The sequence below is a fragment of the Danio rerio genome, chromosome 2, assembly GCF_049306965.1.
Source record: "Danio rerio strain Tuebingen ecotype United States chromosome 2, GRCz12tu, whole genome shotgun sequence".
In the NCBI taxonomy this organism is placed as follows: Eukaryota; Metazoa; Chordata; class Actinopteri; order Cypriniformes; family Danionidae; genus Danio; species Danio rerio.
This window is the reverse complement of record NC_133177.1, coordinates 45,533,503-45,557,500: the sequence shown is the minus strand read 5'-3', so window position 1 is coordinate 45,557,500 and position 23,998 is coordinate 45,533,503. Positions and strand designations below refer to the sequence as shown.

The 23,998-nt window shown below is 35.8% G+C and overlaps 2 protein-coding genes across 6 annotated transcripts in view; both read left to right on the top strand.

The window, feature by feature from the left end:
• Window positions 1-14,466, top strand: part of dip2cb (disco-interacting protein 2 homolog Cb) — an 84,709-nt gene extending 70,243 nt beyond the window's left edge. The window contains exons 32-39 of one of the 2 annotated variants that reach the window (XM_005171400.6): window positions 689-859; window positions 1,046-1,075; window positions 4,048-4,109; window positions 5,538-5,595; window positions 8,074-8,148; window positions 8,240-8,414; window positions 8,653-8,776; window positions 13,353-14,466. In XM_005171400.6, the coding sequence (XP_005171457.2) occupies window positions 689-859; window positions 1,046-1,075; window positions 4,048-4,109; window positions 5,538-5,595; window positions 8,074-8,148; window positions 8,240-8,414; window positions 8,653-8,776; window positions 13,353-13,605 (948 nt within the window). In that variant the 3' untranslated portion in view covers window positions 13,606-14,466. The remainder of the gene's footprint in view (window positions 1-688; window positions 860-1,045; window positions 1,076-4,047; window positions 4,110-5,537; window positions 5,596-8,073; window positions 8,149-8,239; window positions 8,415-8,652; window positions 8,777-13,352) is intronic. The other variant, XM_693409.11, reaches the window with a different exon arrangement.
• Window positions 14,467-17,531: 3,065 nt separating this feature from the next.
• esyt2a (extended synaptotagmin-like protein 2a) overlaps window positions 17,532-23,998 on the top strand; it is a 75,465-nt gene continuing 68,998 nt past the window's right edge. For all 4 annotated transcript variants that reach the window (XM_005171399.6, XM_693440.11, XM_021468651.3 and 1 more), the window contains exon 1: window positions 17,532-18,314. In XM_005171399.6, the coding sequence (XP_005171456.2) occupies window positions 17,934-18,314 (381 nt within the window). In that variant the 5' untranslated portion in view covers window positions 17,532-17,933. The remainder of the gene's footprint in view (window positions 18,315-23,998) is intronic.

Here is a 23,998-nt window from a genome sequence, read left to right as displayed (position 1 = left end):
ACATCTGATTCTGATTCTCATCAGTGTTATTATAGTCAAACTGTTCAAAGATTTTCATTACCTGAATAAAATAAACCTTAAAGTCTGCAAACTTGCTAGTGCACATTGCCAGTCTTAAGTTGTTTACACAACATTGTATTCAACTAAAAGCTTTGTGTATTTGGATGAGAATTTCAACTGCAAAAACTTTTGAGTGCCTGAAAACACACACTTTTGAAATTTGCATTCAAAAAATGTTGTGTTCTTTCATCCTTGCCTCAGTATAAACTACAGAAATGTGAAAAGGGTAATGCCATGCACTTATGTTAGCCCATTCATTTTATTTGCTGACATCCAAGGCATTTTTAAAAACTTGTATAAGCTGTTTTTAAACTCTGGCTGAAAAGTAAAAGTATGTTTATTATAGAAATGCAGTTTTAAAATGTCATAAGTGTAAAATTTGTAAATGCCAAATTTAGGTTTCCTCAGGTTTTCCCAGACTATGGGATCCTTATTTTCTAAAGAAAAAAAAAATTATTTATAAAAATAATTGATTGGCTTAATATAAAAAGTAATTTGCTAATGTTGCAAACATTACAAAAAAATAAAGTAAAAATGTTGCCTCACATTTGAGTTGAAATCAAATATATACAAACAAAATTGATTTGACTCCTGTATGTGTGTGTGTTTGCTTGTTTGTCTCTTTCAGGCCCGAGGGATGGACCTGACCCGCGTGCGCTCCTGTGTGGTGGTAGCAGAAGAAAGGCCTCGTGTTGCTCTTACCCAGTCCTTCTGTAAGCTCTTTAAAGATGTGGGGCTTCACCCGCGCGCCGTCAGCACCGCCTTCGGCTGCAGGGTCAACCTCGCCATCTGCCTACAGGTAGACTAACACACAACTCTCACTCAATTCATGATCTAACTGCATCCCTGCTATTCAGTTTTAATTTAACTTGTCATTTACCTCATTCTGCCATATGATTTCATTTTAAATTGTTTTAGTTTTTTTTTTTTTCATTTGCATTTTAACTTGTTTCTACATCATCTGCATCTTCCTCTCCTCATGTAGCCTCATAGGTTGGGAAAACTTGCTGAGCAGGTATGACTGAACTTATTACAACCACGTTGGGCTGCTTTTACGGTCGGTGTATCTTTTGGTCTTTGAGTTTTCCTTTTAGAAACAGATAATGAAAGTGTTTTTTGATTTTTCCATGCTTCCTTTCAGAAAAAAATGATTGACCATTTTGATTCCAAAATGCATGATGAAATGACTTGTTAAAATGTGCGCAATAATTCCAAGCGAATGTAAAAATTTTTTCCTGAAAAGTCTTTATTAAAGGGCCATGAATAAACATAAACAAAGAACATTGATCACACATTTACCAAATCCGTAGAGACAGTATTATTAACACTAACTGGAATTGCATCTGTTTTTAAAAGGAGACAAGTGGCAAATCAGGATTTCACCATTCCCAGATGAGAAAAGCTCTCGGTTCCTTACAAACGTATTTTTGTTGCGTGTTAGCAGACCACTGTAATCCACACATGTGGGTCCACACACAAGCTCTTATTATAGGGAAATGGAAACAAAAGCTTTGTTGCTGCACATTTATAAACGCAACACTAAAGACCCATGTCTCCAAACAATTCTTCTTCTTCTGCTTGTATAAATTACGATTGGCAACACAACGTGGCATCTCTCTGAACACTGTAACAGGTTAAAGGAGTCTTCGAAGCTATCATGCATATCAATAAAGTTGTATCTAGTTCACTTTATAGCACGCTGATTGGTTCGAACCTAGCCTTCCTCATGAATTAATGAACAGATGTGCTGAAAACTCAATGACGTTACTTTGTCAAATAACAGCTTTTTTTTTTAATTGTTTTTATTTCAGTAAAAATTTTTTTATACAAATTTTAATATCCGTTTCTAAAAGGAAAATCCAATGACCGAAAGATACACAATCAATTACACTAGTGCATTTTCATTTTTAAAACAGCATTTTAGAACGAAAACGTGTCTCGTCCTGAGTGGCGTTTTTACTGCATTTCTATAAAACGGTTTTCATCCACACTATACAGACTTAAAAACATTATAGGTGACCATTCACACTCTGTACATCTGTACTTGCAGTCTATCACTTGCGTAAAGGCAATTAAAAAATCATAGAAACCATGCACAATAGTCCAAATGAACAATCAGAGAGGGGTTATGGATAGCCACGCCTCCATTTTCAAGTTTGCATTTCACTCAATCTATCCTGAAGCAGAAAAACCAGCATTTCTGAACTAATACACTGTCTCCGTGTATTTTTTAAATGATTTTTATCGTGAGTCAAAAATGCTGGAATAGTGTGGATGCCAGGTGTGCGTTTTAAAACTAAAATTGCACTAGTGTAAAGGCACCATAGTTTGGGGAGTAAATCTACTAATTATCCTCCTGTATGCATGAATACTCTGCAAACTAATGTTATAACTTCACCTCAAATGACTTCATGTTCACTGGTCTTGCTTTGTCTGGCATGTCCAGAGCTGTTCAACTGGTATAATCTGTTTGTGTAAGCATGCGTATCTCCGAATAAAGTCAAAATTTTGTCTTTTTTTTGCACACGATTAGTTTTATATTAATATTAAGTCGAAATATTTTGGACTTTTATTATTATTATTATTATTGATATTATTATTGTGCTAAACAAACACTTATTAAATTAAATTATTTATTTATTTATTTTTATTTAATTTTTTATTATTTTTTTTATAATATTATTGTACTAAATCAACTCCTTATAAATCTAAATATTGTTTTGATCTTTATTGTTATCATTGTTCATTTTAACACTAATATTATTATTAATACTTTTATTATTGTTGTTGTTGTTATTATTGTGCTAAACTAACACATATTAAATCTAAATACTTTAGACCTTTATTGTTATTTATTATTAGTTATTTATTCTTTATTATTATTTTTATATTATTATTGTACTAAATCAACCCCTTTTAAATCTAAATATTATTTTGGCCTTTATTATTATTAATTTCATTACTATTATTATTATTATTATTATTATTACTATTATTATTTTTATAACTAAACAAAACCTCACAATTACACTAGTTAGTTTCCATTTAATTTTTTAACCTTTTTTTAATAAAAATCCGTTTTTTTTATTTTTTTTTTATAAAGCAGCATTTCCATCCAATGTGTTCCCAACAAACAAAAGCGGCACTTCCTGGAAAACTGCTTCAAATGATTCGTAGTAAACATGGAGGCTGCGGCAGCAAGAGGAAACAACTCTAGATCTATGTTCCTACATAATAAATGACATCCACTTGAAACAACACACACAGAATGACACACACAGTAACAAATGCTGTCAGCATGTCTTATATTTGGGTGGCTGTTGTTTAAGAGGTCATTTAACAAATCATGTTCAGGCTTTTAAGAAAATTGATCAATGAATAATCTGCTGATTAGTCCAGTTAACCAATCACATGATCTGTTGCTAATTAATTTGGTTTATTTATTATGTTTAACGTCTACCTTAAAATACTTCTCATGATCTTGCTGATTTCATCCAGCAGTTTTATGGGGTATTCCAAAATACTCATAAAAAGATGTGATACTGTATGTGATTAAACTTTAAAACATTCAACCAGAAATGAAAAATCTGTCAGCGTTCGCTCAGTTGTTCCAGATTGTCTGCTTTCCAACATTCTTCACAATATCTTCTTTTGTGTTTAATTAAAATAAAGAAACTAAAGACAAATTTGGAACAAGTGAAGGATATTTAAATGGTGACAATTTTCAATTTTGGAAAATCAGTTTATCTTATATTTTGTTTTTGTTGCAAGTTATGTTCAAATCTATCATCTTTGGCCTAAAATATATCTACCTTCCTTTCTTCTGGTTAAATCTTCTTCATACACTATAAATCTATACCCGTTTCACATTACTTTTAATGCAAGTCACATCCACAGTAACTTTCTCTCTCCCGCATAAGCATGATGCCTCATGTTTAAAGTATATTTAACAGTCATTTACAGAGTTCTGTTGTTGTATGTTTGCAGGGAACATCAGGACCCGATCCTACAACTGTCTATGTGGACATGAGAGCACTGAGACACGACAGGCAAGGCATAAACACACTCTCACACACTTATCAGATGTATCAGTATCCAGAAAAAATGCTGCTAAAGGGACAGAATTGGTACAGATACACAACCAGGTCAAAAGCAGACCCTTAACATTAAAATCAAAATTTAGAAATGAAACTGTACAATATTTGTTTTGCTAGTGCACATAAATTATCTCTTTATGTGAACAGTTAACAGAGCACAGAGCAAGTTGATTCACTGTAAAAAAAAAAAAAAAAAAACAGTTTGTTCAATTAAAGTGGCGGTGCTTTTCTGTTGCTGACGGGTCCAGCCACAGTTTTCTTAACCATGCCTCTCTTACCGTTAGTTTGCTACTAGGGAATGATGCACAAAGGAAAGTCACGCCCCTACATAATATTCCGTTTCAATTGGAAGTACATCAACATACGGAAATAAAAGTCTTTGCAACCTTCGGTACACATCGGCTTTAAATATATTTAATATACATTCAGTTTTGTTTGTTGAATGTTGATTGGTTCCAGTGACAGACTCAGTGTTAAAACATGTAGCTAAGTATGATACACTATTTAATATTTAGTTATTATACATTTTTCATTTAAAATTAAATAGAAAAAGAGTACAAATCGAACAGATTTAAGGTTACCAGAGGTGACTAAGGGCCTTATCATACACCCGGCCCAATAAGGCGCAAGACGTGTTTGTCGCGATTTGTTGCTATTTTCAGACCAGCGCAGCTGTAATTTTCACATTTTGCGCCACGTTGTTTAAATAGCAACTCCATTTACGCCACAGCTTATTTTTCTGACCGCAAAAATGAATTCAGGCATGCCCTTAATGTATTTGCTCCATGGACTTTGCGCCTAGATTGTTAAATTAGAGCCCCATCGGTACACATCGGCTTTAAATATATTTAATATACATTCAGTTTTGTTTGTTGAATGTTGATTGGTTCCAGTGACAGACTCAGTGTTAAAACATGTAACTAAGTATGATACACTATTTAATATTTAGTTATTATACATTTTTCATTTAAAATTAAATAGAAAAAGAGTACAAATCGAACAGATTTAAGGTTACCAGAGGTGACTAAGGGCCTTATCATACACCCGGCCCAATAAGGCGCAAGACGTGTTTGGCACGATTTGTTGCTATTTTCAGACCAGCGCAGCTGTAATTTTCACATTTTGCGCCACGTTGTTTAAATAGCAACTCCATTTACGCCACAGCTTATTTTTCTGACCGCAAAAATGGATTCAGGCATGCCCTTAATGTATTTGCTCCATGGACTTTGCGCCTAGATTGTTAAATTAGAGCCCCATGTCAACAAACAACTACCCCATCTTGATAGTGTTTTTTGCTTTGCTTGAGTTACGATTGTAAAACAGTAATTTAAATTTTTTTTTAATTATTTTTGTGTTTTGCCATTTCTTGTGTGTTTGCAGGGTGAGACTGGTTGAAAGAGGCTCTCCGCACAGTTTGCCTCTGATGGAATCTGGGAAGGTTAGTAAGGCCTTGTTATTTAGATGCTTTTTGGTTGATCGCAAAAAGACGAGGATACACTCTATTTACACCTGGTGTTTAATGAATTCTTTTTGTCCACTTTCAAACACATTTCCGATTTATTTGAAGGATGGATTGATGGACTGCATGTACGTATAGGGGCTTTTTACTTATCTTTTGGTCTGTTTTTGTGAAATAAACTCAAAAGGTTTACATATGAACAAAAAAAGGACACTTTCAACAAACATTGCAAAGGGTTTGGGTTTGAATCTGAACTGGTAGGAGAATTTTTTTTTACCCCAATAGTTCACTTTAAAATGAAAATTGTTTTACTCACACTAGGCACTGTTGCATTGAACCATGCCGCTCCCCACCCCCCCAAAACAGCTTTCACTCACATTGCATATTATCTTCCAAGCCCGAGCATACTTACATCATTGTTAATGTGACAGTTAGGAAGAGAAGCGCTCTAGCTCAGTACAACAGAGAGTGCTTTAGTTATGTTGTTTAGCATTATTTTAAGTCGTTTGTGATGCGGTGACATGTGGTCTTTTGCTGAACAGATCCACCACTTTTAACTCTCATAAACCTTCATAAAGTCCTCGTGCTGCATGTATTAGGAGGTTTGCTGATGGTGCAGCTGACGTGCAGTCATTAATAATCTTTAATAAACTACGACAGTTTGCGTTCATTGAAAAGTAAGAATGATTAATAAATTCATATGAAACAGTCCCTTAAAAGTGCTTCACGTCTTCAGTTTCGCACTCAGGCGCGCTTTGTACTCACGCTACAAGCGTTCCACACCAAAGACCAACCAAACCATGCTCCAGACCACTTCTTCCATCTGGGCCAGGGCTAGCCAACCGAACCACATTCGTATAGCTTAGTGTGTGTGCATCCTTACTTGTCCTTCACTTGTTCCAAAACCATATGACATTATTTCTTCTGTTGAACACAAAAGAAGATATTCTGAAGAAAGATGGAAACCTGGAACCATTGACTTCCTGTTGTGTTTGTTTTTCCTACTATGGATGTCAATGGTTACAGGGTTTTCAGCTTTCTCGAAATATCTTCTTTTGTCCTCAAACAAAGAAAGAAATTTATAAAGTGATGGCAGAGTAAATAGTGAGTAAATTGCCATTATTGGTGACCTACCTTTATGGCTTTAAGACGGCAAAATTTTCTTTCTCGTAATGTTTTCAACATGAGGCGATTTTACACCTATTTAAACTCATTTAACAACAGAAGCATTTACACGATGAAAACAATCTGGGCAAAATATGTTTTCAACTGCATCTGAAACTGCAAATTTCAACACTGCAAAAAAATGTATTTCTTTCTTATACATTCATGTTTATTTCTATAGCGCTTTTGCAATGTAGATTGTGTCAAAACAGCTTAACATAGAAGTTCTAGTATAGTGAAATTGTGTCAGTCCCGTTTTCAGAGTTAAAGTTCAGTTCAGTGTGGTTTAAATATCACTGCTGAAAGTTCAAACACTGAGGAACAAATCCATTGATGCGCAGCTCCACAAGTCCCGAACCAAGCAAGCCAGTGGCGACAGTGGCGAGGAACAAACTTCACCAATTAACAAGACTTAAAACCTTAGACTTGGAAAAGTTAAGGAAAAACTTACTTAATTTTGGCATAATATTTTTTTTTAAACAAGACAACAGTTTTTGCTTGTCTAGAAAATGCTTCTTGATTTAAGAATTTTTAGATATTTGGACTAGAAACAACCCAAAAACTCTAAGAAGAAATCAGATGAACAAAAGTGCATCAAGCGTAAATGGTAAAGCTGGTTTCTTCTGATGAAACTACAAACTTCATCAGCAGAACTGTAGGGATATGTTACAGCTTGAACCCAAAATTGACCAGTCTGTCAGATGAAGAAGAGCCGGAGTCAGAGATTCAATTAGAAAATAAGTTTACTGAAAATAGTTTGCAGTTTCATCAGCAGAAGCCAGCTTCAACACTTGCAAATGATTACGTAGGCCACTCTACTTAAAATCTCGAAAGCATCAACAATTATACTCTTCATAATGTCATTAACTGCATCATACATATAGGTGTTTTGACCTGATGGGATTAAGCACAGGTAGACTTAGAAAATGTCCATGTGCATGTGTACAATATCCTAATATCTCAACTTTAGAGCTGACCCAAGACCTGTGAAATGATCCAAAAATGAATAAAAAACACACACACACAAACCACAATCTGTTTCTTTCCCAAGGCTGAGTGTACTCTCAGCAATCTTATCAAAACTGGTTAAAAACCGGTACAATCTACATCCAAACTGGCAGCTTACATACAGAGGAATTACCATCTCTGAGTCTTCTCTTCATCTGACACACCAGACTTCTACAGTATTTTTAACTGTTAATCTTCATCCCAATCGGCAGGGCCTAACATAACACATCTGTAAGTGTGTCCTTAAAAGAAAAGCTATTTATTTTCTTTTATTTTTGTAAACAGATTTTACCTGGTGTACGCATCATCATTGCTAACCCAGAGACGAAAGGACCAATCGGAGACTCTCATTTAGGGGAGGTCAGACCAGTAACACTCTCCTCTATCAGGTCGAAACTATATCTTCTCATAAAGCAGCGTTTCACATGTGCCTATTTTAAAACCCACACAGATCTGGGTCCACAGTCCGCAGAACGCCAGTGGATACTTTACTGTGTTTGGCGAGGAAAATGTGCGTTCAGATCATTTTGGAGCCAGGCTGAGCTTTGGAGACACTCAGACGGTGTGGGCCAGAACTGGATACCTGGGGTTCCTGCGCAGAACTGACCTCACGGATGCAAGCGGAGGTGTGTGTGTGTTCAGTGTATATTGTATTATGCTGACCATTAATTAAAAATAGCTCAAAAAGTAAAGAAGGGTGCTGGTAACACCTTAATTAAGTGGGTTTCATTGCCAAAGGAAAGACAGAACTGAAAATGTAACTTAAATGAACCTTTTGCTGGATAAAGTAGGATTTTCTGTGCATGAATGTGGAGAATGATTTTAGTCATTATGTACTTCATTTGTGTGTGTGTGTGTGTCCAGAAAGGCACGATGCCCTTTATGTGGTGGGAGCATTAGATGAAGTCATGGAGCTGAGAGGAATGAAATACCATCCCATTGACATTGAAACGTCCATCATCAGAGCACACCGCAATATCACAGAGTGGTGAGTACACACACACACACACACACACACACATATACACACATTCAAACTACACAATTACTCTATGTATTTTTAGTGAAGCACTTTGAATTAGCATTGTGTATGAAATGTGCTATGTAAATAAATTTGCCTGTCATTTAAATATGCTAATTAAGGGTGGGTTAAGTTTTGTGTAAATCGTAATTGTATTTTTCAGAATTTATTCGTGAATTGTTACTTATTTTTTTAACATTTATTATAAATGTCTCTGGGCAACACGTTGGCTCAGTGGTTAGCACTGTCACCTCACAGCAAGAAGGTCGTTGGTTCAAGTCCCGGCCGAGTGCTTTAGACATGCACTATAGGTGAATTGAATAAATTAAATTGGCTGTGGTGTATGTGTGTGAATATGCTGGAATAGTTGGCAGTTTGTTCCTCTGTGGCAACCCCTGATGAATAAAGGGACTAAGCCGAAGGAAAATGATTGAATGATAAATGTTTTTACTGTTATCTTTGGGTTGCTTATGAGTAAAAGTAACGTTAATAGAAATAAGTATGTTTTAACAGTACTAATGGATGGTCAAATCTTTCCTCAAAGAAATGAAGCAGGACAAAGCTTTTCAACAATGATAATTGAGCAGAAAAAACTGCATATTGTGATCATTTCTGAAGGACTGTGTGAATCTGAAGACTAGAGTTATGATGCTAAATTCAGTCTATTTTAATTTGATATACTCGAATAACACTGAGATCTGTGCCAAAACTACTGCATGTTAAATACAGCGGGAAAATAAGTATTGAACACGTTTTTCTCCTGAAACATATTTCTGAAGGTGCCGTTGACTTGAAATTTTCCCCAGATGTTGGTAACAACCTAAGAAATCCATACTGTATATGCAAAGAAAACAAATCTAAATATTTTACAAATTAGGTTATATGTAATAAAATGAAATGACGCAGGGAAAAAGTATTAAACACATGAAAAAGGGAGGTGTATAGAGGCAGTGAACACCCAGACAGCAGCTGGAATTTCTCCATAGTTATTTATTTATTTACATTATCAGTATGGACATTTCAGCAAGACAATAATCCAAAACACAGCCAGGGAAATTCTCAAATGCTTTCAGAGCAAGATTTTGACACACTGTTGAATTTTGTGGGAAAACTCTCACCTGAGCAATACATGCGACTTCATTCTCCAAATGAGAAGCTGCCTTCTCCAAAATACTTTTTTTTATAAAGTGTTAAATATATTTTAGTAGTTCAGTATTTTCTCCCTGTGTCATTTCATTGTTATTACAAAGAACTCATTTTTTATTTCTATGTTTCTATTGTTTGGGTGTTTACCAAAATCTGGTTCAATTCCGTGTCAACAGCTCCTTTAGAAATGTTATACCCAGGAAAAACATGACATAGTCAATACTTATTTTCCCTGCTGTAACACTTGATTTAATAACCCAAAAATCTAACACTAAAAGGAATCGTTTACCCAAAACCAAAAATGTAGTCACCTTCAAGTAATTCTAAATCGTTTTGAATCAGTTGAACACAAAAGTTGCTGGAAACCTGTACCCGTTGACTTTCATTGCTATTTTCCCCCTCAACATTCTTCAGTATTTCTTCTTTCGAAGCTCAACAGGTTTGTGACAAGTAAAAAATGACAGTTTTATTCAGTTTAAGATGACCTATTCTTTTAATAACGGAATGAGCCACCTTCAATGTGAACATGTTTTTAACTGGCAGTATGAAGTCTCAATATTGTAAGATATAAATCTCTGTGGCTCTTAAAGTGGATATGCTGTTATTCAGGAAGTCATCCGTAAACTTGCTTGCTCAGCAAGATCCAGTGTTGCTGACAATACAGTAGTTTGACCTGAGAGAGAGAGAAAACTCCCAGCAGAACAAGACGCTTTATGCTAATGCCTAGCGCAGTGAACATACAGTTGAAGTCAGAATTATTAGCCCTCCTGAATTATTAGCCCCACTGTTTATTTTTCCCCAACTTCTGTTTAACGGAGAGAAGATAATATTAGTTTTAATAACAAATTTCTAATAACTGATTTATTTTATCTTTGTCATGATGACAGTAAATATTATTTTACTAGATAATTGTCAAGACAGAAGTGTTCAGCTTAAAGTACATTTTAAAGGCTTGAAGATGCTGATTGATTGATAGTTTTTGACTATTCTAAAGCATAAAAAGACCATCATATGTTTGCAGATATTGAAGAAACATGCTAAGTGAACATTCTTGTTTATCTTTAAAAAAAATTGCTAAATTCAGATAATCTGTTTTAAAAATGTGAGCTATGTGCCCGAACGTCTGTCTTTGTTTTGTTCATTTAACCCGCCCAATATCACTTTAGCCAATTATATTTCAGCATCCCAGTTGCCTTGTTGGAAAACTTCAATCAGTCAGGAAGGCTCTCAAAGTACGTGTCCGTGACTGAAATGCAACCTCCGGTGGACATTAACAGCCTCTGAAATGAGACACAGATTCAGAGTTCCACATGAGGTTATTAATTAGCAAATAACATTACGAATATTACGTACGTAAACATTTGGTGAGCAGGTTACATTGTAACCCTGTGTCCTAACAACACGCTACGTGACAAGATTTGCAGTCATAAGCAATTGGACTGTTTGCACCAGACGAAACAAAACAGACTTAAATACGGCCATTCAGAAGCACAGAATAGTGCACTCACTGCACTCCAACGAAATGGTAAGATTCATAATCTAATTAATACATAGTAAACCTCTTTAACAATATTTAGGCCCAATCCCAATTCTATTTTTGTACCCCTACCCCTTGGCCATTGAAACAGATGGTGAAGGGGAAGGGCTTTAAAATTCACCCAGAGGAAATGGGACAGCACTACAACACCTGCACAAGTCATCAGATGTCATCGCGCTCTCTTGCTTCATATACAGTAAGATCAGACGATCGCGACTGCTGGAGTTATTCCAGTTGTGCTATTTTTTGCTATTTATCTTCAGGAAATCACTGAAGGCATCTATCATGTTATCTTAACAATATAATGTGGCAATAAGATTGTAACTATACTGTGCATTTACACAGTGCCATATTCATCTATGTAAACACACCAAAACAACATTAACATAGCAGACGCTTTAAACAGCTCTTTCCCAGACACTAGACATTACTGACAGGGTATTCCAGTGTCATCAAGTGTCAGAATGTTGTGGGACTGCTGTACAGGAGTTATTAGAGATTATAGAAATTTATTTTTTATTTTTTATTTTAGCATTTTTTTTATAAAGCATGACGGTAAAACATGAACATGGTTATGTCGCCTCGTGGTTCCATCCCAAAGAGGGAAGAAATCACTTTCCCAAACTCTTGCATTCAATCTGCCCAGTTGGTGGAATGAACTCCCTAACTGCATCAGAACGGCAGAGACACTCGCTGTTTTCATAAAACGACTAAAAACTCAACTATTTAGTCTCCACTTTCCTTCCTAATCTGCAATTGCCTCTCTGGTTCTACCGCTAATTGTATTACAAAATTATTATTTTTTTAATTACTAATGTTTTGCTTCTTACACTTCACATACCCAAAACTTGCCTACAGCACTTATTCATTGTTGCTCTTATAGTTGTGTAAATTGCCTTCTTGTCCTCATTTGTAAGTCACTTTGGATAAAAGCGTCTGCTAAATGACTGAATGTAAATGTAAATGAATATATTAAAACACATTTCTTGTTTGTTGTAAAAATTCGGAATAATGACAAAAAATACAAATTTTTGGATCTCCTTATTTCCGGGTGTAGCTATGTTGTAGTTGTGGCTGGTTTATTCTGGGAAATTTTCTTACCCCTTGCTTTCGAGTGTGGTCCTGAAAAATCTTTGTTTGAAGGGGTATCTAGCCCTTCCCCTTAGCCCTACGTCTTCAAGCTAAAGAGAATTGGTACACCCCTACCTCTTCACGTGAACGCGCAAAATGAGGGCAAGGGGGTAAGGGAAAGGGCGAAGGGGTAGAATTGGGATTGAGCTTAAATGTAGATGCAGAATCACTGATATGTGTTGGTTTTGAGTAAAGTTTATTTTATTTTCAGAGGTGAACTATCTGCTACTTTCAGTAGTATGGTAATAAATCTCATGTGAAATGACATTTAAACTCACATTATTAGCATTTTACACTGAATAAAGCACATGAGGTTTACCTGAGGTGATAAGGGGTGCAATACCTAGTTCAACCACTGGTGTCAAACTTGCATACTGCACCCTTAACTAGGTTAATTAGGGAAGTCAGAGCAATTCCTTAAATCATTGTATAACAGTGGTTTGTTCTGTAGACAATCGAAAAAATAAATATTGATTAAGGAGACTAATAATATTGACCATAAAATGCTTTTAATAAATTAAAAACTGCTTTTATTCTAGCCGAAATAAAAAATATAAAAGACTTTCTCCAGAAGAAAAAATATTATAGAAAATACTGTGAAAATTTCCTTGCTCTTTTAAACATCATTTGGAAAATATTTGAAAAAGAAAGTAAAATTTCCAGGAGGGCTAATCAATTTGACTTCAGCATTGTTTTGCATTAAGGTTTTTTTTCTCCTTTGTCTTCCAGTGCTGTGTTTACATGGACGAACCTCTTGGTGGTGGTGGTGGAGCTGGAAGGTTCTGAGCAGGAGGCTCTAGATCTGGTTCCAATGGTGACTAATGTGGTTCTAGAGGAGCACTATTTGATTGTGGGTGTGGTAGTGGTGGTGGATACCGGCGTAATCCCCATCAACTCTCGTGGAGAAAAGCAACGCATGCACCTGAGAGACGGCTTCCTCGCTGACCAGCTCGACCCCATATATGTGGCTTACAACATGTAGAAACGCACGCCGATGATATTAAACATGAGATGCAGCAACCATGATTTCCAGCACCTTCTCACTGTCAGCACTTCTGCTCATTTGTTAGATTGAACGCCCTCAAAATAGCAGACACACACACACACACTCTCGCACATCATTCACAGAGGGACTTAAAAGACTCCTGTAGCATATCTTCAAGTTTTTTATTCCGTTTTAAAATTACGTATCGCCCTATATTTTGTTAGTGTTGTTTTTTTTTTTACTTGCATATGAAATTTTAATTTAAGGAACAGGATTTTATATTAATGCATATTGCTGTCATTAATCCGTGTTATTTATTTGTGTTTTTTTAAACCTGTGATCACAAATATATGTCATATTTGTGCTTTTACATACGTTTTGTTGCCTATATTGTTGTTTTATGCTTGTCTTTGTTGTTGTCGGTTGTATTAGAATATCACATACCGATTTATTCAGCATGTTTATCAGTTTAAAGATACTAATGTTGAGTCCTTTTCATAATTGTTAATTATGTACAGACATTTGGTTCAGGTTTACTTTTGACTTTTGTTTTGTTGTGAATTCATTGTTAGACTATTATGAATCATTTTATCATGTATTTGAATATGATCATATCTGCACTGTGATACGCATCAATATGTGAACTAGAATTTGCATTCTAGATTCAGTGGCCGGAGAGAGAGGGGGCGAGGAATGGAGAGTGACAGAAAGGGGACATATGCACAATGTGTGTGTTTAGTATATCTTTATTTATTTTTGAAGCTTCCATTACCTGTAAGATACGAAAGCACTTTGATTATGTCACTTATGTCTTTTCATATGTCAATAAAATATTTTCAACTATTCTTATTGAGAAAACACGTCTGTCTCGGGAACGTTCATTGAAGGATCATCGTGTGCATGCACTGTCCTCTAGTGGACTAAATCAGCAACACCAGCTCCACTTTACAGTCAGCATTTTCTCATTTATACATCCTCTGAAATACAACATAATGTAATGTTTTAAGGGAATGTGGGTTGTACTATAATTGAAAGCGAAATGGATGAATATGTGCAGAAAAAAGTGCAAATGTTTTGTGGAAATTAGTCTTATTCTTGCACCAAATTGGTTGTGGCATGCTGTGTAAGATTGTTGCTGATCCAGGAGACAGAATCATGTTGATCATTTATACAGTAGTCAACATTTGGAGTAGATCACAACCCGTTATCAAAGTTGACCTAAACCTTTTTTTTTTTACCATTTCATGCTGATTACTTAGATACACTTCATAAAAGCTGTCCTCAAACTATTGAACAACACCTTTTCTTGTAGGACAATTTGGAAAAATAGATGTGTTGATCCACTTCAAGCTAATGTACAGATAAACATAAACAATTATATATTTTATGAGAGATCACAAAATATTTAAAACTTCACGCTGACACAAAAATTCTGATTTTAAAAATGCATAAATACAGACAGACAGATGGATGGATGGATCAATAGAACAAAAAAGTAAAAAGTAGTGGACAATAATATTTCAATAATAATGTTTGATTATCTCAATATTTACACACACTCACCGGCCAATTTATTAGGTACACCTGTCCAACTGCTCGTTAATGCAAATTTCTAATCAGCCAATCACATGGCAGCAGCTCAATGCATTTAGGCATGTAGACATGATCAAGACAAACTGCTGCAGTTCAGAAAGAACATCAGAATGGGGAAGAAAGGTGATTTAATTGACTTTGAACGTGGCATGGTTGTTGGTGCCAGACGGGCTGGTCTGAGTATTTCAGAAACTGCTGATCTACTAGGATTTTCACGCACAACCATCTGTATGGTTTACAGAGAATGTTCTGAGAAAGAGAAATATTCAGTGAACGGCAGTTCTGTTGGCACAAATGCCTTGTTGATGTCAGAGGAGAATGGCCGGACTGGTAACAGTAACTCAAATAACCACACCTTATAAGTATGTAGAAGAGCATCTCTGAATGCACAACACGTCTAAACTTGAGGCAGACGGGCTACAACAGCAGTTTACCACAGTGGGTGCCACTCCTGTCAGCTAAGAACAGGAAACTGAGGCTACAATTTACACAGGCTCATCAAATTTGGACAATAGAAGACATAAAAAAAACACTGCCTGGTCTGATGAGTCTTGATTTCTGCTGCAACATTGAATGGTAGGGTCAGAATTTGGCATCAACAACATGAAAGCATGGATCCATCCTGCCTTGTATCAACGGTTTTGGTTGGTGGTGTAATGGTGTGGGCTGGGCATATTTTCTTGGAACACTTTGGGCCCGCTTGTACCAATTGTGCATCGCGTCAACGCCACAGCATACCTGAATATTGTTGCTGACCACAGTGTACCCATCTTTTGATGGCTACTTCCAGCAGGATAACACACCATGTCATAAAGGGCGAATCGTCTGGTTTCTTGAATACGACAAGAAGTTTACTGTACTTAAATGGCCTCCACAGTCACCGGTTCTCAATCCAATAGCGCACCTTTGGGATGTGGTGGAACGGGAGATTCGCAGTGTGCAGTCAACAAATGATGCTATCATGTCAATATCGACCAAAACTTATGAGGATTATTTCGAGTACCTTGTTGAATCTATGATATGAGGGATTAGGGCAGTTTTGAAGGCAAAAGGAGGTCTAACCCGGTACGACAGCTGTACTGGTAAGGTGTATTACCTATAAAGCAGACCCGTAGCCAGGGGGGGTTTGAGTGGTTCAAAAGAACTACCCCACTGACAAACGTCCAGAATTTGCCATTGGTCCAGAATTTTTGCCACTATATTCTCATTTGACATATTTGGACTGTTATATCATCATACTTTGTGGAAATAACACAGTTTTTAAGAAAATGCGCAACTTCACATTAGTGAAGTCAACTTTTACTATTGACCTACTGTTGTTAAAAAAACATTTTACAAGTAGCCTAACTTTTATTCTAAATCTTGAACCTCATTCTTGAGAGACAAAACTGACCAATGAAAAGGTCTGAAGCACCAAAAGCAGCCTATTACAGTTCATTTTAATGCTAATAAGGCTGTGTAAAAAGCCAAAATCAAACAAAATGTTTTCAAGGGTAGCTTAAATAATGTGTCGGTGCTCTTTGTGTGGGGATTCAGAATAAACATGGAAATCAGTCCAATGCACTCAAACAATGTGGGAAACATAATAAAAAAAAACTTTATTGACATGGCTGTTCCTTAAACCTGCGGCTACATCAGGTTACCCTGATAAAGTCCAGTGTTATCAAAATGTGTAGGCGCAGTTTTAAGAAATAGCCATGTCAGTAAAGGCTTTTTATTATTTTTACACATTTTTCGAGTGCCTCAGACTGACCTTTGCTGTTTATACTAATTAGGCTGTTGTTGTTAGATTAATTTTCAAGAGAGGCTAGAAGAAAATCGTGAAGCTCTTTTTTATATGAGTTTATTATATATCTTTTGGAAATATTTTGGTAATCTAAAATGAAGGATACAACAAGCTAATCCAGCTCAAAATCGTGCTTAAAATGCCACTTATTGGAGTATTTAAACATCATAATTATATAGAATATGAGGTGAATAACTGCAAAAAAAGTCCACATTTTGAGAAAAAAGAACAACCCTTTTCATCAAGCTGGCTACGGGACTGTAAAGTGACTGGTAAGTGTAGATGGATGGATGGATGGATGGATAGATAGATAGATAGATAGATAGATAGATAGATAGATAGATAGATAGATAGATAGATAGATAGATAGATAGATAGATAGATAGATAGATAGATAGATAGATAGATAGATAGATAGATAGATAGATAGATAGATAGATGTTGACTGTCATCCAGCAGGTGGCGCTCTCGGGCCGCAGCTCCTCGCTCTGGCGCTTCCTGTCAGCAGAGCAGCTTTGAGTTTTTGGGTAAAGGAGGTTTGGTCAGAGCAGTGCGGAGCGGAGCGCGTGTGTTTCTGCAGGATGTGGTGAAGCGAAAGAGAGAGAGAGAGGAGGTGCTGCTGCTCGGGACAGCGAGACGTGGCGCGCGCTCACACGGACAGCAGCTGGAGACTCGAGCGAGTTAAAAGTTCCCTGGGAAGGGCGGAAAATCACGGGCCGACGGCCGCTCCATACAAGGCAAGGTCGGGTGGGGAGCAGTTTAGGGAGCAGCGCTGATCCAATCATCTGCGCTCCGGGGAAGAGCCCGGAACCAAAGCGACGCCACTCGTTTTGTTTTCTGTCCAAATCGGTACGCGTCCGAGATGTTGCTGTAGAAACTCTGACGCTTCTGTAGTTGTTTAGTGTTAGTTTTGTTGTTGTTTGATTTGGATTTGCTTACTTTGGAGATGAGTGCGTCAGTGAACGGAGTGGAGCCCAAACCCGCTCCAGCGGTCAGCCAGAACGGACCCGGGTCTCCTCCTCAAACCCCCAAAGATGTCACACCACCGGAGCTTGAACTACCGGACGAGGAGCCGCAGTCTTCGGTCACGGAAGCCACGCAGATGGGGATTAAGTTCGCAAAGACGTTCCTACTGATTTTCCCTATATACTTGCTGGGATATCTGGAGTTCAGTTTCAGCTGGGTTTTGATCGGCCTGGGATTGGTGTTTTGGCTGAAACGGAATCAGGGCAGCAGGTTTGCCCGGGTGAACCAGGCGATGGCGTTTCTGGAGCAGGAGGAGCGCGCGGTGCGGCAGACCATCCGGAGCTCAGAGCTGCCGCCGTGGGTGAGTGACACACCGAACACACTTCTGTTTACAATTCAGACCGAGAACGTTGACCCCAAACTTGACCTGGACCTCTAATTCAAGCTATATCACAGTGCAGTTAAACCGGTGTATCCTTGTTCTACTTGTGTGTCTTGTGATACATTCAAGTGTGTGTTCACCACTGACATTACTAACATACCTGAGTGAGTCAGATCTAATCAAGAGCACTAATTAAATCTGCAGTATCAGAACCACCCATCCAACACGTTTACCACAACAGAATCATACTGAGGTCTTAAAAAAAAAAAAAAATATATATATATATATATATATATATATATATATATATATATATATATATATATATATATATATTAGTCTTTATTTAAGAGCTTAGGTCATCAGTTTTTTTTCTTTCAATTTATGTACATTTAATATATAAAATGTATTATACAAAATGTTGAATCTGGATTATGCTTTTCTATTACTAATAAAGGCTACTTGCAGATATCTTGAATTTTGTGCTGTTTCTGTACAGAATGTTTAAAAAATTATTTATGATAAACTAATTCAGAGTGTAGTATCTAAAACCTAACACTTTAGTTATAATAACTAATAACTTTTTAACTTTTATTTACCTTCAACTCTGCAAATCCAATTATTTTCACTTGTTTGGTAAACAAAGCTATTGAAGGCCTCTTGTAAAACATAAAATTATGTATTAATATGTAATAGAGTAATATAAAAAGCTGAACGCTATATATGTACACACATTTACATTAGTAAAGTGTATGCGTTTACAAAAATAAATGGACTGAATGATAGACTCAAAAATCTGCATAATTCTTCAGCCACAAATTCTGCATGGGCTTACTTATGGGCCAAAGATGAGATTTTTATCTAGTTTTGACTTCCATTTTAGTCCTGACAACAGATTTAATTGTAAAAAGTGAATGAAAGTACTGGTGAGGTCATTTTCCATCTTCATTCAGTGTAGCAGATACTCGTGTATGTATGTATGCACTTAGGCCTCTCTCTTTCCAGGTGGGCTTTTAGGCACTCAAGGATGTACATTGATCGATCGCCATCTGAATATTGCATGGGATGTTTATGAGGGGTGCACCTCTAATTATACATTCTGAAACAGAAATATTAAATCAGAAGCATATGGCAAGCTAAAAAAAAACAAACTTGAATAACTTTGAGGGTTTGACAAAGCTTTGACAAGTCACACATTGACAAGCCAGCCTGTCACGTGAGGTTTTCTTCTCATACTGTACCACTGAAAATAATGATTAATTGGATTTACCTTTTTTTTTTTTAAGGGTATGGTTGCAAAACAGTTACACATGCTGATTTTAAACAGATAAATTCAATTTAGTAATGTTCAACTTCAGTTGTTTTTTAAATTCAGCCCATATAGACTGTTTGCAACCACTTACCTTAAAAATAAATGAGTAAATCCAATGAATAATTTTTCAGTGATTTTTAAACTAGGGTTGCACAATATATAGTTTCAGCATCGATATCACAATGTGATTATTTGCAATAGACGCATCACATGCTTTATGCAATGTTGAGTTTGTATTCTAATTCATCATTTGCATGTGTTTTTGATGCCTGTGATTGTTTAATGATTTTAAAAGCATTCAGGTATAAGAAGTACCGCTTGTGACTTTTTGTCATTTTATTGAATTATTTTTATTTTTATCATTCAGTAACTGTACTCGTCTGCTGTTTTAATTGTGTCTTTATATTTTAATTGTATCTTTTTCTTGATTGTATTTATGGATAGTTATACATGAGAATACTCACATCACATGCAAATACAGAAATACACAGCAAATAGCACAGACCACAACAAAAATGTGTTGGCGTACCCCAAAAATTTTTAGATTAATTATGAGATTTTATAGAGATGCAAATAGTAAACATCAATTCATCGATCATTGACTAAACATGTGCATGTAAATACTCACAACACATGCAAATACAGAAATGAACTGCAAATTGCACAGAGCACAACGAAAATGTGTCAGGAAAGTTTATAAATTGTTTATTAGATTTTATGGAGATGCACTCCCACTGCGGAATCATGCCAATTGATCTAACATTATAAAGTCTTTCCAAATAGAGATATTAATTCATCTGGTGTAATTGTATTCATGTCACAATATTTATCGCACAATATATATTTTTTTTTTCATAATGCTAGATTTTACCAATCATACAGACCTTCTTTCTAAACAATTGAGGTTTCTGTCTAACCTGAGCTCATCGCTCTGCTCTATAACTCTTGTTCTGAGCTCAAAGCGTCATTCAGCAGCAGCAGCAAACTCCAGAGTTCACCCCAGGAGCTATAACTCACTCTCTTGGCATGCTCTGCACAGAGACTACCTTTGTTTTTGTTTTATTTCAGTTTAAGGCCGATGTTAAGTAACATGAACAGGTAATTCATGAAACTCAGGTTGACTGATTTTTATGACTTGTGCTTGTTGTTTCGTCGATCGTTTTGTTTGATTTGTGAACGTTGTTGACTAGTTTATCATTGATAGCTTGCAAAAATGAAACTCGCTGCATAAAGTCAAGTCAAAGCCAGCTTTATTGTCAATTTAACCACATCTACAGGACATACAGAGAATTTGTAATTGCGTTACTCTCAGACTCTAGGTGCATAACAGATAATAAAATACAAAAAGTAGAATTTTAAATGACAAAAATTTGCAATAATTACAATTACTCGTGTAATAAAAAAGTAAACAAATAAATAAATAAATATAAGTAAAATAAAGTTGTATAAAATACAATTAAAATTAAGGGCACAAGGCAAGGAGTGCAAGCAGAGTTGTGCAGATGCAGAACAATATATAGTGCAAAAATCTTGTAAATATGATAAAGTGTCTTAATATTCAGGGAGGTAGTAAGAGGATACTTTTCAACAATTATGTGTTGGTGAGAAGTGGTCTGGGTGTTTGTAAAGGCAGTTGGTACATTGTTAATGTGCCTGTCAGGTGACGCCGCATATGGTGAAAGAACCTCTCCTTGTAGTGGGTGTGTTGTGTTAGGATAGTAACTGTTATTATGGTAATATTATGACGACATCACTAACACAATGACTCAAACGCTTGAGGAAATGTTTCCATGGTGACCTGTCAGTCAGATGAGGTGCACCACATTCCTTTTTTTGGACAATAGTGTGTGAGAGAATACAGCGAGTGTTTACCTGGGGGGCAGATTTTGTAAAGGCAGAGCGTCCGCCCTGTTTTGTGTTTGTGTATGTGTTTAATAACCAACAAGTAAAACATTTTGTCAAATGTGGTGATAAAAAGAATTGACCATATGTGTTTTGTTTGTCTAAGCTTGTCTTACTCGTTTTGTAAAAAAAAGGCCCTATGCAATCTATTTTATTTTTTCACAAATTATTTTATATTTATTAAAAAAAAAGAATTCTGTTGTTTTTTTCGCCTATTTTTTTAGAAAAATTAAAGGCATATAATATTTTTTTTACTTATTTATTTTTGGCTCTACTTTCAATTAGTTTTTCAGAATTTTCAGTAAAGAAAAAGGTTTAAACATGATTTAGGCCTGTCACAATAATCAATATATACACTACCTGACAAAAGTCTTATCGTCAATTCCAGTTATAAGAGCAACAAATAATAGCTTGACTTCTAGTTGATCATTTGGAAAAGTGGCAGAAGGTAGATTTTTCTGATGAATCATCTGTTGAACTGCATCCCAATCATCATAGATACTGCAGAAGACCTATTGGAACCCACATGGACCAAAGATTCTGACAGAAATCAGTTAAGTTTGGTGAAGAAAAAAATCATGGTTTGGGGTTACATTCAGTATGGGGTCATGCGAAAGATCTGCAGAGTGAATGGCAACATCAACAGCACTCCTTCTCATACTTCAGCCTCCACATCAAAGTTCCTGAAAGCAAAAAAGGTCAAGGTGCTCCAGAATTGGCCAGCCCAGTCACCAGACATGAACATTATTAAGCATGTCTAGGGGTAAGATGAAGGGGGCGGCATTGAAGATGAATCTAAAGAATCTTGATGATCTTGATGCAAGAATGCTTTCTTTGCCATTCCAGATGACTTTATGAATAAGTTATTTGAGTCTTTGCAGAGATGTACGGATGCAGTCGTCCAAGCTTTTCCACTGCACCATGACTTTATATTCTATACTGTACATTATTTATGTTTAGTAACAAGACTTTTGTGTAAGCAAAGTTAGACCTTACTGTCCTAATTAAATAATTAAAAAATCAAGGCATGATCAAATTTTATTTTGGTGAAATAAGGGGAATCTAGAGACATTTGCCTCTCATATAAGCCACTTTTGATACCAAATGATCAACTTGAAGTCAAGTTATTATTTGTCGTTTCTAAAACTTGGATAGGCAACAAGACTTTTGTCAGGTAGTGTATATGCTCAATCACCATGTTTACATAAGACTGAATGTCACCAGTATTTTAGCTGACTGTGCATCCTCTGTGATCTCATCTAATCTGTGTTTTAGGTGTGCGCGAGCTCAGAAATGATGCTTATTTATATATTTCCTTGAAAACTATTTTGGACAAAAGTTGTCCAAATGAACTCATGGAAGACATCAATTCACATAAAAATAACATTAAAGCACGTTTACAACCACAATTGCATTCTATATTACCAATGTCCATGTTTATTTTAGGACATTTACTTTATTTAGCATGGAATTGCAGAATCTAACCTTTAGGATGAAACATTTTTGTACCTTGACAGCGCTGTATTATGCTGTTGTATTGACTTTATTTTTTTACGTACAAGCCTTTGGAATCTTTGAGACTTCCGGTCTTATTCGCATTCATTGATTTATAGACGTTACAAACAGCTCACTATGCTTCATGTTGCAAATGTATATTTTTTTTATTATACTATTCTACTTTTCATGTAATGAACGCACTTGAGCAAGTGTCTGTTTTCTGCTGTTAATTATTCCTAGTCATTTCTCCCATAGGCAACTCAAACGGAAGTTTTAAAATCATCACAAAATCGAGTGGACTTCCGCCTTTCTGAATAAGGTCAATAATCATTGTATAATCAGTGGCATAAAATGATCTTATAATGATTTATCAAAATTGTTTCTGTGATAATATATAGTACAATAAAAATAATTCTTAGTGACTGGCCTAACGTGAAAAAAAAACACTTACAGAGAGTGAACCCGATAATTGATTAAAACTGCACACTGGGAGTCATATCTTTTCAAATAAAGGATTTAAAAAATTAGTACATAAGGAATTTGACAGAACCCCAAATGGATGGCACTTTTTTGTCTTTCTACATTGAACTGTTGAGTAAAAATGACTAGTAATCTAAAACTAAAGGATCTTGGTTTCTTGGAAGAATGCAATCTCAATGCTGCTGACTAGTTGGTGACTAGTTGTCAATCTATTGACCCTATTGATTTGGGATCTTTTTGGCTTAAGACTTCCAGTCTAATTCACTTTCATTGATTTTTAGATGCTTAAACTCATTATGCTGCTTGATGATGCAAACCGATCTTTTCTTATTGAACAACTTATATGAACTTATATGAACAAAATAGTTTGTAGAGCAAGTAGTTTGATTTTATTCTGTTGTTTATTATCTTTATATTGCAAACTAATTCAGATGTTCTAATAAAATCACAAAAGCACTTCTGCATCACAGAA